This window comes from Alternaria alternata (assembly GCF_001642055.1).
Source record: "Alternaria alternata strain SRC1lrK2f unplaced genomic scaffold CC77scaffold_41, whole genome shotgun sequence".
NCBI classification, from domain to species: Eukaryota; Fungi; Ascomycota; class Dothideomycetes; order Pleosporales; family Pleosporaceae; genus Alternaria; species Alternaria alternata.
Window position 1 is genome coordinate 71019 of NW_017306230.1, and position 17379 is coordinate 88397.

General features: G+C 53.3%; 9 protein-coding genes across 9 annotated transcripts; 3 read left to right on the forward strand and 6 right to left on the reverse strand.

The window, feature by feature from the left end:
• Window positions 1–64: 64 nt before the first annotated feature.
• On the reverse strand, window positions 65–1204 carry CC77DRAFT_1067761 (hypothetical protein; the record flags this gene model as incomplete). Its single annotated transcript, XM_018529030.1, has 1 exon — window positions 65–1204. The coding sequence occupies one exon, from the start codon at window positions 1202–1204 to the stop codon at window positions 65–67; it is 1140 nt and encodes a 379-aa protein (XP_018378970.1).
• Window positions 1205–1569: 365 nt separating this feature from the next.
• On the reverse strand, window positions 1570–3731 carry CC77DRAFT_977030 (hypothetical protein). Its single transcript, XM_018535962.1, has 5 exons — window positions 3050–3731; window positions 2689–2990; window positions 2246–2629; window positions 2096–2154; window positions 1570–2008 (listed from the first exon to the last, which is right to left on the reverse strand). Exons 1-5 carry the CDS (start codon window positions 3468–3470, stop codon window positions 1663–1665), a joined length of 1512 nt encoding a protein of 503 aa, XP_018378971.1. The 5' UTR covers window positions 3471–3731; the 3' UTR covers window positions 1570–1662.
• Window positions 3732–3843: 112 nt separating this feature from the next.
• On the forward strand, window positions 3844–5067 carry CC77DRAFT_977035 (Isochorismatase hydrolase). The gene is made up of 2 exons (XM_018535963.1): window positions 3844–4641; window positions 4707–5067. The coding sequence occupies exons 1-2, from the start codon at window positions 4344–4346 to the stop codon at window positions 4991–4993; spliced, it is 585 nt and encodes a 194-aa protein (XP_018378972.1). The 5' UTR covers window positions 3844–4343; the 3' UTR covers window positions 4994–5067.
• CC77DRAFT_1026565 (carnitinyl-CoA dehydratase) lies at window positions 5018–6359 on the reverse strand. Its single transcript, XM_018526286.1, has 2 exons — window positions 5784–6359; window positions 5018–5705 (listed from the first exon to the last, which is right to left on the reverse strand). Exons 1-2 carry the CDS (start codon window positions 6185–6187, stop codon window positions 5264–5266), a joined length of 846 nt encoding a protein of 281 aa, XP_018378973.1. The 5' UTR covers window positions 6188–6359; the 3' UTR covers window positions 5018–5263.
• A 1021-nt stretch (window positions 6360–7380) lies between these two features.
• Window positions 7381–10088, reverse strand: CC77DRAFT_950618 (cysteine proteinase; the record flags this gene model as incomplete). The annotated part of the gene is made up of 2 exons (XM_018535330.1): window positions 7381–8709; window positions 8760–10088. 2 exons carry the CDS (start codon window positions 10086–10088, stop codon window positions 7381–7383), a joined length of 2658 nt encoding a protein of 885 aa, XP_018378974.1.
• Window positions 10089–11137: 1049 nt separating this feature from the next.
• On the forward strand, window positions 11138–13362 carry CC77DRAFT_1067766 (RING finger domain-containing protein; the record flags this gene model as incomplete). The annotated part of the gene is made up of 2 exons (XM_018529031.1): window positions 11138–11547; window positions 11601–13362. 2 exons carry the CDS (start codon window positions 11138–11140, stop codon window positions 13360–13362), a joined length of 2172 nt encoding a protein of 723 aa, XP_018378975.1.
• A 40-nt stretch (window positions 13363–13402) lies between these two features.
• CC77DRAFT_1026569 (hypothetical protein) lies at window positions 13403–14151 on the reverse strand (the record flags this gene model as incomplete). The annotated part of the gene is made up of 2 exons (XM_018526287.1): window positions 13992–14151; window positions 13403–13938 (listed from the first exon to the last, which is right to left on the reverse strand). Coding segments are annotated over exons 1-2 (352 nt in total), but the record flags the coding sequence as incomplete, so codon positions are not given.
• A 113-nt stretch (window positions 14152–14264) lies between these two features.
• On the forward strand, window positions 14265–15810 carry CC77DRAFT_1026570 (deoxyribose-phosphate aldolase 2). Its single transcript, XM_018526288.1, has 2 exons — window positions 14265–14323; window positions 14373–15810. Exons 1-2 carry the CDS (start codon window positions 14306–14308, stop codon window positions 15657–15659), a joined length of 1305 nt encoding a protein of 434 aa, XP_018378977.1. The 5' UTR covers window positions 14265–14305; the 3' UTR covers window positions 15660–15810.
• On the reverse strand, window positions 15807–17162 carry CC77DRAFT_1026571 (hypothetical protein). Its single transcript, XM_018526289.1, has one exon. The coding sequence runs from the start codon at window positions 16733–16735 to the stop codon at window positions 16010–16012; it is 726 nt and encodes a 241-aa protein (XP_018378978.1). The 5' UTR covers window positions 16736–17162; the 3' UTR covers window positions 15807–16009.
• Between the last annotated feature and the right edge of the window lie 217 nt (window positions 17163–17379).

Genomic DNA, 17379 nt, shown 5'->3' on the forward strand with positions numbered 1-17379 from the left:
AGAGGCGGCGAGATGGAGTAGTTAGAGATACGAAACATGATACTAGAAGGGTAGTGAGTTAAGGCTACAATACAGCACCACTATACGCAGCGACGCCTTCGAGTCCTTTGCAAGGGACAACAAGGAATTTCTCAAACGGAAGCAGCGTGACATGTGGCGATACCATCCACGCTTCCGTATAATCCTCATATGCCAACGTCCGCTCCGTCTCATTGCTCCAACGCTGCGACGGATGAAGATCCCCGGAGTGCCACAACTCCGGTGACGTCGACACAGGTAGTTTTGCAATCGTAGGGAAATCGATACAGAAGCCATGTATCGCTATAGAGTACACGGCATAGAACATGTAGACCGTCAAGACAGTGCGACGAATGCTCTCAGCGATAATCCAGGCATGCCAGCCGTGGTCATTGTCACGCTCCGCTCGCAATCGCCTAAGTAGCTGTAACGCCCGAGTGGTCATTATGCCTCTTTGAAGGTCAACGAGAGCGCGCTGTTCGAGTCCTCCCTCATACATGCGTATCATCTGGTACAATGTGAGCGCCTGCAGCCGCGCCAACTCCTCGATCAGAGTCATGCCGCCATCATCTCCACTGTTCTTCGCTCTGGCTATATCTACTCCCGACAATGAAGGCGTCTGGAGTAAATCAAACACCTCGGCATCGATGGCTTGGAACATGACATGTTGATTACTTTCGTTGAGCAAGCAATACGTCGCCGACAGGCCCAAGGCTGTTCGGATCGCCGCCGGCATCATGCTACGATATAGCTCCTTGTGTAGAAATAGTGTTTCGCCGCGCATGGCCAAGTCGCGTGGACAGCGCTTCAGCTCGTTGATGACCCACTGCCAGCTTTCTGTGCTGCCCTCTACGCGCTGCAAGTCACCAAGACCGCCGAGGAAACTCGGTATGCTCGACGTTGGCGATGTTGACGGTATTCGCGACGGGAACATAGCGGGACTGCATTGCTGACTGGTAAAGCTGAATTGGCTTCTTGACGTTATAGCATCGTCCGGCTGTCGCATGTCTTCCAGTGGAAATGCAGATTGGTAAGGTTCAAAATCCAAAATGGTAGGATGGAGCATATCTGTAGCTGTAGAGACCCCATTCCCGGCTGTCATAAGAGTATCCACGAGGTCGTCGCCATCTGTATTTTCGCTCTCCGTCGAAACCAAATGATCCGGCAGGCCTGGTTGGGGAATCATCGCATAAGCATAATAGCAATCCTTCTTCGTCCTCCGACAGGATGCGCATGTGGGGTAATCTCGATTGCATTTCCGACGGCTCTTGAAGCAAGCATTGCAGGACTTGCGTCGTAAAGACATGTTGATCTATTTTCCCTGGAAACGATAATGGGAGGCCGATGTGCTAGGGACTTCAGCTTACAAGTTTGCAAAGAGTGTTGAGTCATTTTGCTTTGGTCATCCATCCATCGCAGCGCAGCGTCAGATTACCAGGCACGATAGCCGCTGATAACCACCGCGTCCGTGCACTTGATACGTACAGTTATCGGACTATTTATTATGTTTTTCGACGTCCTAGTAGCAAAATATATTTAGATCCAGAAAGACCCTTGCACTGTATCCTTTGCAGATTTTTGTATCTGGAGACACGACCGCGAAACAGGGAATCGCGCATCAAGTCAAGACATGGATGCTCTCCTTTACACCTTCCCTGCGCTTGCGTTTCTCTGATCGCCCTCAATATCGCCCCTCATCTCTGGAAATGTATCGAAGAACTGCTCGTCTACCGACCAATACTTCAAGTCTCCGTGATAGCGCTCAAATAGCGGACTAGGGTAATGCATGCCAGTATCCTCGTCGAGGAAGAAAGCATCTTCAATGGCAAAAGGCCAGTCGAAACGCAGGAAGCGCGAGTAGCAGCTGGAAAGATCGGCACCTGCGCTTGTTTGGAAGATTGTGGTGTGGTGGTTGAGTAAGCGGGAGCGGATGGTAGGCCAGGCGAAGAAATCGAGGGCTATGGGGTGAGAGGTCGATGATTGTGAGAAACTGGAGACTTGGGTGTTAGGGGAACTTGGCTCGGTTGGGGGATGGATAAGTGGGAACACAGTGTACATGCGTGGGTGGGTGGTTTACCTTGGGCGAAGCCAGTGCGGCACTTTATCCAATTCTTCTTTTGTCGCGTTGAGATAATACTGTACGATTGTTTCTACATTAGCTTCCCATCTTATAGCTTGCGACATTTTCTCCATGCCTCCCCAATGTTCAAAGTGAATTTCAACGTACCTTGAGCAACTTGAAACTCTTATACGCCACGGCCAACCTCTCTACGTTGGGCAGATGCTTGAATAGCAGCTCGTCAACCTGTTTCAAGATTGTGAGCGCTGGACTCTTCATCCATTCCAGTGAGGGTAAGTTGTCCCAACCCTGTTTTATGCCTAGGTAGAGCAGTCCTGCTTCTGCAGTATCGGACCGCACTAGACTATTGTTGGAGGAAGAAGAGCTGCTCGTGGCACCTGGGGAACGATGATGGTAGGTGAAGACTTTGCCGAAGAGCTCGTTGCTCTTTTTCCAGACGGGGCAGATGGAGGAAGAGTTCGAGATTGGGTTGTCTGGATTGCCGATGTGGAGGATAGTCGGCGAGGGACAACGCCAGTTCGGACCGAAGATCTGCAGAAAGAGCGGGTTAGTCGGCAGGGGAAACAATGAATAGACACAGAAGAGCGTACTTCTTCCATCATGGGTGCCCAGGACGCTGTTGCTGGTGCATTGCCCCAAGGTAAGTCTTCTACCTCCCCTTCTTCTGAGCTTTCTCGAACTGGTTGGAGGTCGAGCTCCATTTCGACTTGTTGACGTTGATTTGCCAGCATTGCCGGTGGATGCAGGTCTGTCATGACTGTCATGCCATCGAGATCGAGTGGTCGCTTGACCGCCGACGGAACAAAAGTAGTTGATCGATCGATGGGTGTTGATGGAGATGGTTTCGTCGCACTGCTAGACGAGACGGCGCATGGCTTAGGTGACTGATGGCCTACCATCTAGCGTGAGCCATCGCAGGATCAAGAGTCAATGATAAAAAGTCATGCGTACCGGCACTGGTCGCAGCAGGAGAGGTGGCTTCATCGCCACCATCGTCTGCTCGTGGTCGTGACACTACTGTCGCAGTAGTCTTACCGGACACGCCAAAGTCCAGTCCTACCACGCTTTTGACACTATCGATTACATCTTTCAGCCGTTCGTTCTCCACTCGTAGGCTATCAATCTCTGACAGTAGACTCGCGGTCGCTCCATTACGATCTTGATCTCGGAGTATCTGTATTGTTCGCTCCAGCTCTGCAATATGCGTTTTGGTCTTTTCTCTTAGTGAGCGCTGGGCTTCGCGGTCAATAGCTCTCTTCCTCTCGCGTCGCTCCTGTTCTCCTAGGCAGGAGGCACGTCGTTTCCGCTTTGCAACGGGGGCAATGGGAGTTTGAAGTGGAGGAGCTGCGTCGCTAGCTCGTCGGTCCACCATGGCAGAACAGGTATGATGTCAAAGCAAGCCTGTTAGCTCCTATTCGAATCGCGCAGCGCAAGTCAGTGATAGACGATTCAGATTTATTCCAATACAATGTCAATGTAACCGAGTCAATACTAATTATCCTAGCGACAAAAGCTCCATTATAATCCGCCTCTGATAGCGCCTACCGAGGGATTTTCCCTCAGTCGGGTTTTGGACATCATGTTGAGCTAGCGGCATCCGGGTGCCATAATGCGGGGGAAGGTGGGGTTATGGGGTAGGTAGAATGCATGCGACAACTACGCTTTCCCGCATCCTTTGCTAACCCTATCGGGTTTTGGCAAGACAGCCTCATGAAGCTTGGTGTACGATTATTGGCTATAGAGATCAGCAAGACGCTGATTGACGTCGGGTGCTGGGGAAAGCATTGCCGAAGCTTGCCCTCATATACCACAACGGACGAAGTTTCGTCCTTGCAAGAGGTAACTCGGCCACTGGTTTGCTGATCAACATGAGGTGCTACAGTGCCTTGCAAGACTGTCCTCATCCTTTGCGCAAGCGACGATTCCGTCGTGCACGAGCTGCTTGAGAGATGTCTTGTCACCAATCTGCTGTTCTCTGCAGAGGTGAAACTCAACTGATATTTAGCAACTGATCTCATTAATATCTCGATGTACCCTTTCAATCTTCGCCTAGAAGCTGGTTTACTTTGGATTACTGTCGCGGGTGTCCTTACAAGGATCTCACGTTACCAGCGTTCCGCTCGCAGTATCGTAGCTCCTCTGGTACAATGACTCACACGCCCTGCAATGGGCATGCACAACCTTACAAAGGCTTCCCGACTCCCACAAAGAACGCGACCACTACATCCAAAGCGCGGAGTCCGCCATGGCGCGTACAGCACTTTTCGTGATCGACATACAAGTCGAATTGGCGCAAAATGCGACGACCGAGATACCACACGCGGAGCGAATTCGAGAAGCCGGAACTAGGATCCTGCAAAGAGCGCGTCAAGCCATTGACTCGGCTGACGATCATGGACGAACACCAGATGTGGAGATTGTGTTTGTGCAACATGAGGAGGTTGCAGAGAAGGGACCTTTGGTGAAAGGGAGCAAACCCTGGGAGCTCGTGTTCAAGCCACGACACAATGACAGATGGGAAACATTGGTGTCAAAGAACGTCCGTGAGTAATACGGAACTCTTGAAGTTTGATGCTATTCCTGTTGATTTTTTGACAAACGCTCTTAGGGGATGCCTTTGAGTCCAACCCACAACTTGCAGATCAGCTTAAAAAGGAGGGTGTAGAGACGATTGTGGCTTTTGGAATACAGAGCGAATGCTGTGTGCTTTCGACTTGCAGAGGTGCGTTGGCGGCTGGATTCAATGTCGTCTTGTTGAGGGGTGCGCACTCTACTTACGACATCGGTGACAAGCCCGCGGGGGCTATCGAAGGAGAGGTAGAATCTCAGCTCGAGAAGGCTGGCGCTGAGATACTACCCTGGGATTTATGGAAGCCATCAGCTTCATGTATGTGAGGGTGGACGAATAGTGTAAAAAGAAGCTTGTATCTATCAGATCTTCTAGTCCCTGCGAAACTACTCAGTACCTGTATAGGAAAACATTGCCAAATTTTGTCATTACACATGATGACGGACAAAGTTTCGTCGTTGCGAGGAACGACTTAGCCACTTGATACCGAGCAAGAACGCCTGAAGAATGTTTTGGAAAATGCAAGTGCAAAACGGTAAGCTACCTACTGCTAAAAAGCGTAGGTCCAGCGAGCCCAATATCTCTCAATCTCACATCTACAGCTTAGAAGGCCGCCAATTCGGTTTCCGCTTCTCAGCAAAAGCCTTTAGCCCTTCGAGCGCATTCTCACCCGCGTTCAAACCGTGATTATACTGTTCAATCGTCAACTGCGTAGCCCGTTCCACACTGCCCGTTTCCCAAGCTTCCTTTAGCGCTGCCCGTGTGACGATTGCCGAATCGGGTGAAATGGCCGCAATCTCATTCGCCAGCTTCAATGCCTCTTCCACGACGGTATCCTGGGATGGCGATATTCGGTTCACGAGGTTGAGCTCCTTGGCTCGCTGTGCGGTGATGGGACGGCCGGTCAGTGCCATTTCAGATGCGATGGGTAGTCCGACGTTGCGGACGAGACGAGGCGGGCCTCCTGCGCCGGCGAAGATGCCGCGAAGCGCTTCTGGGAGACCAAACGTTGCGTGTGGTGCTGCTACTACCATATCACTGTAGAAAGGAATTAGTACACTCCTATCTCTAGAGAAAGAAAGAAGGAAAGAGAGGCAAGGAAAGCGAAGAACACACCAACCCAGAACAATCTCAAACCCTCCACCCAGCGCAAACCCATTAACAGCAGCAATAACCGGCTTCCTCCCCATCCTCCTACTCAGCCCCCCAAACCCACTCAACGGATGCCTCATCAACCCCGGACTCGCTTTGAGCTCCCCGCTCCTTATCTTTCCGAGTTGAATGAGGTCCTGGCCTGCGCAGAAACTCTTCTTGCCGGCTCCTGTAACAATGGCGACGCGTAGATTGGGCTCGTGATCGAACCAGTCAAACACGAGGCCCATTTCCAGGTGGCCCTCGAAGGGAATCGAATTCATCTGTCGTTCGCGGTTGATGGTGACGAGGAGGACGTAGTCGGCTGGGTAGGAGAGGAGGACGTGCGTGGTGGGAGGGGGTGCTGTTTGGGGTTTGATGGACGACATGGTGGATGGGAGAGCGGCGCGTCGAGACAGAGGTTTCGTCGGGGAGGATCGTTGCCCTCGTGCTTGTTGTCGCTGTTTCGATTGGGGAGTTGAATGGTACAGGGAGCCCTGGGGCGACCGGGAGTGGTATGAAATGCTACATGGTCGCTGCTGGGAGGATGGTGGATGGACTTGCGCGCGTAGGAGCCGAGGTATCTTCGGTATCTTCCCCGCGTAACGCTAATGCGGGCACATTGGACGGCCCGGGTTGTATCCTTCGATCACTATTGTCACCTATCTCAACGCACAATCTCAGAACTTGTAATTCAATTTCGTGGACTGCATGGATAAAAGTGCCGATTGTAACAACATGGCGCGTTCATATCTGCTTCCATTATTTTATACCATTCCACTCGTGTTTCTTCCCCTATAGCATTAAACAGCTATCTCGCTGTAGAGTAATACCCATCCTCTCTCTGCTCCAATTAACGGTACCCTCCTCTCGCGTCCAAACCTACTCGGCCGTCAAGTATCATCCAAAGCTTTAAAAGATCTCTACCCTCTCTCCCTTGCCCCGTCTCCCCAACCCACTCCAAAACTCAACCTAGGCAACATAGGGAGCCTTTCCTCAATATCATATTTAATTCGACCCTGCAGCTCCCATCCGCCTCACGCACTCATCATCCACCCTTTGCTTGTATCAAGACTAGATCAAGATCCCCAACTAGCTTTTTTTTTCCTCAGCACACTAATTCCACCTTATTACAACAACAAAGAAAATCTTCACGTACATCAATGTTCCCAAGCAATCCATCAAAACACCATGCAGGCAAATCACAGGCAGCCCAGTCATACCGATCACGAGAGAGAGATGGAAAGCAAGAGGTGAAAATGTTGAATTGTTTTATTATTCCGTCATATCCTAGAAAAACCCCCCCACACATCACAAGGGGTATCTCTCATGTGACGTGACGTTACTACTCCTGACTCTTCCCCCCTCCCCCCATATACCGCGTGAGGACGCGATGCATGTGATTGATCCACGCGTCGTTGGCATAAATATCGTGACCCATATATGTTTTCTTCCCAGGTCGTAGATGCTGCAGTAAACTTTTGTGTTGACATGTCAAAGATGGTTCATGTGTGTATGTGAACGCTGGATCATCATACGCCCCACCTAGCTAGACCATTTCACTACATGTTTTGGTTTTGGTTCAAGTCTCGATACGCTGGTAGAACAAGATGTATGCCACCTTGTTGTCGCGCACGTTCTCCTTGGGTAGTGGCGTCCTCTTACCCGCTGAGTTGGGTGTCGCCGCACCGTTGACGGCGACAGCCCACTTCTTGGCCCCATCCTTTTGCTTCTCTGTCCCGTTGACCTGGTTCCAACCTCCCTTGTCGGTTTCCTCCTCTTCCATGTCGATCTGGGCAAAGAAGTTTTTGCTCTTGCCAGCGTCGCTTTTGTGCTGTTCGAGAGCGGCAGCCAGGACCTTGGGATCCTCTTCGGCACCGCCTTCTGCGACTTCTTCTGCGCGGACACGACGGATAATGGTGTCATCCATACGGATCCATTCCTTGCCCTCCTGACGTCGAAGGTCGACGGTATAGTGACCGCCACTCGCATTCTTGCCGTGGTGGTACACAACGCCAGTGAGCCTGTAACGCGGGAAACCTCCTTGAATCTGATAGCTGCCTCGTTTGTGTGGCGGGAAGACCTCTTTAGGAAGCTCTAGCTCTAGGGGATACCCAATCTTCTTCCAAATCTTTTGTGGTCCCTTTTCGTCATAGTGGAAGCGCTTTAAATGAAGTATCAAGACTGGTGGGAGAGTCTCAATGTGCACTTGCTTTGTAGAGGCCTTGGCCCCGCGAGCCGCACCGTCCAATGTCTCCAGGCGTGTCAAGTTCTTGAGGGCATCGGAGATGTTGTTGATATTGGGCTCGCCAATATCAAGTTGAAGCGGTTGGTACGGTTCCAACGTAACGGAAGCCTTTTCACCGGGTCTCTTGTATTCCGAGCGCAGCTTTCCACCGAATATCTTTGTGATCGGGCTCTCAATGTCAATGGCACCAGAGTTCTGCGTGATAGCGGTCTTCTGCTTATGTCCGACTTCTTCCCAGCCGCCGTCAATAGATCCTGAGCGTTCAGCATTGGGTGATGTACTGGTTTCTGCGGGCTGGCTCTGCTTCCCACTCTTGATGATGTGCACGCACTCGTCGTGCAGTCCGGCAAGCAAGAACCCCAGAAACTCCTCAGCATCTTCTTGTTGACCCCTCTTCATATTGTCGAAACGAGGCAAACGCTTGATAACATCGTAAACGTACTCGGGCGTAAGTGGGTCGCCGTACTGCTCAAGCTCGTTGCCTTTCAGCCGGAGTCGGAGTTGTTCGACATTGTTCGCAGAGTCGATGAGTCGAAAATCGCGTAGAAACATGATCATAGCGTCAACAAGAGGTGTCTCAGATTTGAAGCTATGAGCAGCGCGCTTGGCAACCTGATCAAGGAAGTCGTAGAAAGGAACGCAGAATAGAAGTACTTGAAGAATCTGGACAAATATCAGCAGAGGACTCAGGGCGACGACAGGTCAAGACATACCGAATTCATATAACAGAGGTTACCCGTGTTTACCAGACCACGAGGCTCGATGAAGGAAACCTTTTTTCCTGAATCGACTGAGAAAGACGCCAGAATATCGGCAAGTGTGTTGTTTTTCGGCACGACTGGGCCATTGGGAGCAGCAACAGCGCCGTTGGGCACAGGAGCTGGCTGCGCTGTAGCAGGAGCATTCTTTGCTCGAAGCAACTCTGCCCATGATTTTGGCGCTGCCTGCTTAGGCGGAGATGCTGATGGCATCTCCTCGGCGTTTGCGCCCGCGTCCGGTGTCGCCGCCACTGCGTCTTCAGCCTGTGTCGACTCCCTGCGAGTCGCAGCGGGCGACTTGACCGACTGTTGTGTAGTAGAAGCCGCACTTGGTGCTTTTGCGGATTTGACAGGGATGCGGGGTACGGCGGGGATCGTGCTGTTGCGGGCATGCTTTTTGACGGTAGCCGAGGGCTGCGCAGGCGACTGCACGGCGGATGGTGTTGTAGTAGACGGTGTGATAGATTGCGCCAAATCGGCCTCGGAAGGCGGGTGTGAGGTAGACGGGGTATCGACTTCAGCGTCCGAGGGCCCCGCAATAGTCGAAGCCTGTGATTCTTCAGGCTCTTCAGTTGGAGTCAGATCGCCCTCAGTGTGATGCTCAAATTCGTTGGCGTCATCCTCATCCACAGCCTGCTCGCGTGACGGGAGCGCCAAAGCCTGCTCTTCGGTAGACACGGGGGCTCTTCGCCTTCTCCGCCCTCGCGCAGCGCGCGCCGGGAACTCTGAGTCGGGGACGGACAGCCAGGGTAGAGGCGGATAGAAGGGCTTGAATGCGATGGATTGCGGGGTGGTCGGGGCTGCCTGAGTAGGCTTTGAGTCAGCAACCGGGGGAGAGGTGTCGAGGCTGGTGCTTGTCTGCGGGGTCGGAGAGGTGACTTGGGTGTGCGACTGGAGTGAAGCTGTGGACGGCGCCGGCTGGGGAGTGGGCATACGGGGAGCAGGCGGAGTGCGTGAATGGACGATGGGGGGCGTTTGACCCATGGCGCGATTGACTGGCGGGGCCATGTGCAGGTGCGAAGAGACTACGACAGGCGAGGCATGGGGTTGAGGCTGGAACTGGCGCGGAGGCATGGCATACTGCGGCGGGGGCGGCGGTGGTTGCTGATAAGGGTACCATTGCTGCTGCATAGGCTGCATGTGTTGGGCGTAGCCATGGGGAGGCCCGTACTGCTGGAGGTGGTGGTGGTAAGGGGCGGCATAGGGGTTGTGGTGGACGGGCGAGTGTGTCTGGGGCGGGATATGGTGGTGGTAGTACTGCTGCTCCTGCCTCCTACCAGGCATATAAGGGCCGGGCATCACGAGCGGCAGACGCGGTGTTGCCTCCACAGTCGGCGCCGGCTGGAGACCAAGCAGCCAACTTGTGAGGCAACGGGGAGAGTGCGACTGCCTCTTACACAATCTTGTCTTGCAACGACAAGGAGATGCGCCCGGCGTGATGGCAATGGGCGACAATGCGGCGTAGAGAGATGCGCGGATAATTATTTGGATGATGCGGTGCAGGGTCGCGCGACGGCGGTAGGCGAGGCGGGTTGAGGTGTGGATGGGCGAATAGACGACCGCGGGGTCATGGTATCAGGATGACATGAGCGCAGCAGAGGCTGCCCGCGAAGGAGATGGGTGGGGTGCAGAGTGCAGAGGGTGGATTGGGATGAGGTTGTAGACAAAGTCCCAAGCCGATCCGAAAGGGCAATCGCAACCGTCTGTGCGGAGACCCTGTCGTCAGAGATGGATCCCAAGGTTTACCCCCAAGCACCACGGCGACATTCGCTGTGCTGCACAACGTTTGTCTTTAAATCCATCAGCTCAAGTTCGCTGGCTGGTCTTCAATTTCTACGTCTTCTCAACGCAATTTCTGTTGCAGGCCAGCTGTTCCAGACGTTGTAAGTGGGCGAGTTGGACCGCAAACCGCACGAACCACGTGATTGCACGTCGTCATGTCTATTACCTAGGCTGTCAATCGCCACTCCACCTTCTGATTCTTGTCCCCTCCAAGTCACCCTCTTGGGGACGCCTACACTCGCATCAACACACTACTACACCCATATTGCCCTCTCCTCGTCTGTTTTTCCCTCCTCGCCATATCGACGTTCGTTCTATCAGCACCCTGCATCTCCTCTCGCGTCGCACGCAAGCCGGACACCAGCCAGTACTGCGCGCGCCAGCACCGTACGCAATAGCTGAACAGACGGCATCCCTGGCCTGCCGTCGGAGACGCTCAGTCCTGTCTCTGTTACCCTGGTTGTAGTTCCGGCTACTCCCGCCAAAACAGAAACTCCGGCCGACGTCGTCATCGTCATCGACGCGCTATCGTGAGCCCTTAGCTGGGAGTCATGTCTAGCAACCCACCCGTCGTGTCCTCGTCCAAGGCTTCTGCACCTTCTGGACCCGCTTCACCCGCCCAGAACCAGACACCGTCCATCAGTACCAGTAGCTTCTTCGCACAGCCGCGGGGTAGTGGCGCGCCGGCGCGATCATCACCCACTCCCCGGAACACGCAGCAGCAGAAGAAGCAGCACAAAGGCTCGAAGCGATTCAGGCAGACGGACGAGGATGCCATTGTCGAGTCTCTCGCCATGCGTCCATTTAACAATCGCAAGGGGCAGACGTCTATTACCCACCTCATGAACTTTAGTCTGCCGCCACGCCCAACCAACCACCAGTCGCATGGCTATGCAAGGAACTATCGGCGCAACCCGACCTGGGGTCTTGGCTCGGGTTACCACGCCGTCGACAAGGCGAGGTGAGTTCCAGCGGCCCGAGAACGTTGTAGAGGGCTCAGCTAACCTTGGATAGATATGTGCACGCCAACTACCGCTTTATCGTAGACCCGCGCGGCGATTATCGCGCGCAAAGCGTCGATGCTGATATCCACCTGGACTGGAACAACGTCCTGCAGATATTGGCATCGGAGCTTTCACAAGAGGCCTCCTGCCCTATCTGCCTAGGGACTCCAGTAGCCCCGAGGATGGCCAGATGTGGCCATATCTTCTGTCTCCCATGTCTCATCCGCTACATGCATTCCGAAGACGAGGGCAAGGCTCCCGAGAAAAGGGCACGTTCAAAGAAGTGCCCGCTGTGCTTTGACACCATATATGCATCCGAAACTAGACCAGTGCGCTGGTACACAGGACAGGAGGGTGAGCCTCCCAGAGAGGGAGGCGACGTAGTACTTCGCTTGGTTGTCAGATCCGCTGGAAGCACCCTGGCTATGCCTCGTGATGGAGCGGATGCTCTGAGTAAAGACGAGGATATTCCCTGGTACCATGCCGCCGAGGTTACCGACTACGCCCGTGTGATGCGGGGCGGGGAGGACTACATGTTAGAACAACTCGATCAGGAGATTCTGAAGCTTGAGCAGCAAGGGAAAGAAGATGAGGTCATGTTTGCCGAAGACAGCATGGAGTGGACGAAAAAGGCAATCAAAAATATACGAGATGCCAAAGAAAAGCTAAAGGGAATCGGAAATCCGCCAGAAGAACCAGTCAAACCAGCAGAACCGAAGATGAAGAGAGCACCAATCGTTTTCGACGAGGGTGCCGCACCAGAGATGTACACGATACAGAACGCTTCCAAGTCTGGCCAGGATTTCACCCCAATACCGAACGCCTCCGAGGCTGATGTCACTCAAAGCAAAGACAGGACGGTGTCCATGTCATCGCACTCCTCTGCGGCAAGTCATGGGATATCTCTTACGCTTGCGGAGCTTCGCAATCGACAACAACACGAGCACCACAAGACGCCATCCGAGTACTTCTTTTACCAAGCATTACTGCATTACTATCTATCTCCATTAGACATTCGCATCTTGAAAGCGGCTTTTGGCAATTTTGCGTCATTTCCTTCAACGATCCTTCCTCGGGTTGAGCACGTGTCTACAGGACATGTAGTTGACGATGAGTTGCGGAAGCGCACAAAGTATTTGGCGCATCTACCGTATGGCTGCGAGGTTGGCTTTCTCGAATGTGATTGGACCGACACTGTCGCCCCAGAAGTGTTGGAGCGCTTCAGGCCCGAGATTGAGAAGAGGCGAAAGAAGCACACCGAAAAAGAGACCAAGGAGGAGAAGGCGCGGCAACGTGCGGAAAAGGCCGAATACGCCGAGTTTGCATCTGCGCGCAGGAGGCGCCCGAGCATGACGGAGAGGTTCTCTGCCGACGACTTCCAGCCTTTAGCGTCAGGAAGCATGTCTGACGCACATCCGACGACAGACGGAGACAACCCTTCGACGTCGCCGCCCTGGCCACCACGCCGGGGCGATGGTTTCGCTTCATTGGCATCTCCTTCGTCAAGCCCGTCAGCGCCACGGACAGTATGGGGTACGGCGGTAGTTGCTGGCACATCCCCCGTTCTCGGGCCACAAGATCATCACGACGGCGATGATGGATGGCTACAGGGCTGGGAGAAGGATCTGCTTGCCGAAGAAGACATGATTGCCCAAGCACAGGCCATGTCTCTGGGTGAAAGCGAAGAGACGCCGAAGAAGCAGGCTGGTGGGAAGAAGAAGAAGGGAAAGAAAATTACTTTGATGAGTACAAATGTGAGGCGGGGAGCATAGTTAGTTTCGTTCGCATCACTGAGTAGCATGGCGCGAAAGGGAGCAATGAATGTATTTTTGATATGAATCACGTCGCGGTTTTCCAGTGATTGCGATGCACTTGTAGTAGGTATTTATAACATGTACTCACAAAAACCACACCAATCATCTAGAGTCAGCCTTGATGGTGTAAACCACCATCTGTAAACACATTTACAAACCGAGAAATGCCCTGTTACCGTTGCATATCTTCTCTAGATCATACAAGCACCACATGCAGCACTTCCACCCATCTTAATCGGCGGCCTAGAATCTCTCGCTTGTGCAACCCTCCCGACATCTCTACCCCCTCCCCCTCTTCCTCCTCCTCCCGTTCCAGGCCCAGCGTTCCCCCGCCCATGCATACCGCCTTGGTAACTATCCGGCGCCGGTGGCGTGGCGCCCGGCCGGTAGAAGGAGGAGGTGTTGCCTGGTGCGCGGTAAGGTGAGCCCCGTGCAGCGGCCCAGGTATCGAGAGAGAAGAGGGTGGTTAGGTAGAGAGCGAGGAAGGTGAAGAGCGTGGATGTCGTGGGTGTTGTGAGAGGAGGGGTGGGTGATCTAGAGTCGTTAGCGGATTGGTGGGATGCGATAGATGGGGCGGATGCGTTTACTTGTGGCCCTCCATCTTGGGGCGTTTAGGTTGTTCAAGCAAGGGGGTTTGATTCGGGCGGCTGGTGCGACTGCGACTGCGGTGGGGGAGGAGAGGTGTCGGAATGGTGGGAGAGTCTGTTTGTATTGTGGTTGAGTTGCGCCGTCGCAGTGTTGCCTGAGCGGCATTGCGGCAGGTTGCGTTAGGGCTGATGATGACAGGCATGCGCGGGTGGATCACGCGAACCGCGCTAATGCAGGACAAAAAGTAGCTGGCGATATCTGCGGCTTCCACTTCGACATCGTAGCACCGGCCTGTTCACATCTCTCTGCGATCATGGCAGACCATAGCAAAGTAAGTCATGTTGGGGTTTGGGCAAAATTGGATCCTGACCTTGTGATAGAAGCGCAAAGCGTCGGCATCTGTTGTCGTTCATCAAAACTCTTACGACAACGCCAGTCCTGCCAAGAAGAGAAAGGGCGAAGTTCAAGAACAACATATAGAACACATTGATACTTCCAAACCCACTGCCATCTTTGATCCTACCAAAGGTCGCGACTGGACCGTTACTATTGCCTTGCCTGGTAGCTGGACTCTAAACGCCAAGAAGCCTGATCACAAGACCATCCAAGTCGGACGCATCGCCCGCGCAGCCGCCATCTACTGCGTCGATGAAATCGTCGTATATGACGATGACCCAAGTAACGTTGATACCAGAGTCGTGGATCCAAAGTACATACGCAAAGGGCGCACCAAGCAACAAGTTCTCGACTCCATCATGGAACACGACGAAGCCTGGCAGAATCCCGACCAATTCCTCTACCACTTGTTGTCTTATGCCGAGTGTCCTCCCCATCTCCGGTACGATGCCGAGGATCCCCGAATGAGCATCTTCAAGGAACATCAGAATCTGAAGTGGGTTGGTAATCTGCCCAGTATGGATATGCCGCATCATCTTCGGAGTCACGAGTGGTGTCGGTACCGCGAAGGCGTGTTTGTCGGTCCTGCACCTGCGCCCACACCCAAGAGCAAAAAACCGAAAAAGTCGCCGTCGTCAGACGATCATGAGTACGCATACGTCAAGTGCGGTCTGCCGTACCCAATCCGCGTCCCCGTACCCAAGGAAGCCCCAGTCGAACAAGGCATGCGCACAACCGTCCGCTTTACAGACGCTGAGGAACCGCCCAACTGGCCCCATTTATCACAGCTGGAATGCGACAATCTAGATGCTACTGCGTGTGCAGCCAGCCTCCCTCGCGAGGAAGGAGGCTATTACTGGGGCTACACCGTCCGACGCGCCCCGTCCATCAGCGCCGTGTTTTCCGATTGCGAATACCCAGATGGCTACGACATGTCGATTGGAACCTCGGAACGTGGTCAGTCGGTTTACTCGCTCTTCTCTGGTCATGGCAACGACGCCGGTAGCGACAGGTCTACGACAACAACAGTAAAGGCTCCCAATTCTTTCAAACATCTTCTCATTGTATTTGGTGGTCAAGCGGGTATAGAGCCGGCTGTGGCTAATGACCCTGTTCTAGTGGAGAAGGGGCTGGACAAGTCGATGGCTAGTGAGCTTTTTGATGCTTGGGTTAATTTGGTGCCGAAGCAGGGGAGCAGGACGATTAGGACGGAGGAGGCGGTTGTTATTGGGCTGGCGGCGTTGAAGCCTTGGATTGATGGGATGGATTGAAGTGTTGTTGTTGTTGCGAGATGTCATATATATTTCTTACTTGGTGATGCGGGTGCATTGATGTTGCCAAGGCCAGGTTAGTTGGCGTGTTGGTTATCGTCCAGGTCTCATGTTCGCAAAGAGACATGGTTTGGTAGATCATGGTACGGAGATTGATAAAAGAAATTGTTCTTTCTAGAATGCATGTCTACAAGTTGTTTATACAATACAATGCTCGATATGTCTAGCGATAGCTCATCTACAACAAGAGCGCTACTTGAACGATGCCATGAATGCGGGCTCGGTAAAGACACTTGCAGCTTTCTCCAATGTTCCCAGTCCCACATACTTCTCTCTGCTATTTCCCAAGTCTACAAGGTACCCTCGCCCAAGCACCTTGGGAGAGGAACTGTGTCGCCTACGCAGAGGCTAGTAACACCATCAACCCACTCCATGCTGTCGTATTGCTTTGACGTGAACGAGTCAGCCTGGTAGTAAGACAGCTCTCCATCACCACCAATAGTACCGCTCCAGACATTTCCACTCGCACGGTCGGTCCACGGGTTGGTGACGAAAGCGCCGTACTTGCCTTCGGGCACCGTAGCAGTGAAGGTTTGCGTCTGCGTCGTCTGCCACGACTGGCTGTAGTCGACCGACATGGCGACCTGAAGGAAGTCCTTGACCAGCGTCAAAGTGCTGCTCATGCCGACGGAAATGGTGTTGCTAATGGAGAAGCCAGAGGCGACGGCAATGGTGGTCGGTGCTCCCTTGGTCACCTGGCTCACCTGCACGTCCCAGCCGAGGAAACGCGAGTTGGGGTTGGGAATTATGATGCTGGTGTCACGCTTGAGCGTCTTCTTGGCTGGTACGTCGGTCTCGTTGCCAGAGTAGTGGTTCGCGTCCAGGTAGGCGGGCTTGGGAGGTACCACGCCGGACTTGCGCGCAGCTTCCAGCTCTTCAAAGTCGGAGCGCTTCATCACGGTGAAGCGGCCGTTGCCGTGGAGGATAACGTCATCCAAACCGATGTTGACGGGTGCTGGAGCAGCCGCGATCAGAGCGGCGCTGGATGCGAGTGCGAGGAGAGGAGTGAAGTGCATGGTGGCGGGGTTTTATATACAGATTATGTTTTTGAACGAATGTGGATAATTCTCGTCACAGAAAGAGTGAATGAGCGACTTGTGAGGTTGGCAAGATGGACACTCGTCGTCCGGAAAACTAGCAGTACTTATCGTCAAGACATTGCCAGCAGTGTGGCACCACTTTGACCGTCCCGGCGGTACTAGTAATCGTTACTTGGACTCTGAGACGCGATCTGCACAGTTCAGTATTCTTTCAGGAAATGCGCGTAGACAAATTACTTGGCAGGGACTGATAAGGATCAATGGTGGTGGAGTGCTCGTATTCAGGTAGTGTATTCATGGGCAAGGCTGATTGGCCGCATAGTTGTCCGGTGATTTGTTGTCTCGAACCAAGAATAGGTCCTTCATGCCTAGCAACGGTATGTGTACGTATACCAAAGTCAGTCGTTCCTTGCAGTGGACCTTGCTAGGGGCCCGATATTAATTCATGTGTACCAGAAACACGCTCGCCTCGTTTTTCGGGCCGAAGCGCATGACGTACAAACAGGTTCCGGGCTCTCGGCACCCGCCTGCAATAATATGGGGTATTGGGTTCCTGACTCTTAACAGAACACTTTGCTGGGTAAAGTGGTTCGGTTCACTTGCCGACTGGAACTGGAGTT

Coding starts and splice junctions, on each gene's coding strand:
- CC77DRAFT_977035 (XM_018535963.1), top strand. CDS start 4,344: ATGGCGCGTACAGCACTTTTCGTGATCGACATACAAGTCGAATTGGCG. Junction 4,642..4,706: donor ATTGGTGTCAAAGAACGTCC/GTGAGTAATACG, acceptor AAACGCTCTTAG/GGGATGCCTTTGAGTCCAAC.
- CC77DRAFT_1026565 (XM_018526286.1), bottom strand. CDS start 6,187: ATGTCGTCCATCAAACCCCAAACAGCACCCCCTCCCACCACGCACGTC. Junction 5,706..5,783: donor TTTGAGATTGTTCTGGGTTG/GTGTGTTCTTCG, acceptor TCCTTTCTACAG/TGATATGGTAGTAGCAGCAC.
- CC77DRAFT_977030 (XM_018535962.1), bottom strand. CDS start 3,470: ATGGTGGACCGACGAGCTAGCGACGCAGCTCCTCCACTTCAAACTCCC. Junction 2,991..3,049: donor TCCTGCTGCGACCAGTGCCG/GTACGCATGACT, acceptor GCTAGATGGTAG/GCCATCAGTCACCTAAGCCA. Junction 2,630..2,688: donor GGGCACCCATGATGGAAGAA/GTACGCTCTTCT, acceptor CTCTTTCTGCAG/ATCTTCGGTCCGAACTGGCG.
- CC77DRAFT_1026571 (XM_018526289.1), bottom strand. CDS start 16,735: ATGCACTTCACTCCTCTCCTCGCACTCGCATCCAGCGCCGCTCTGATC.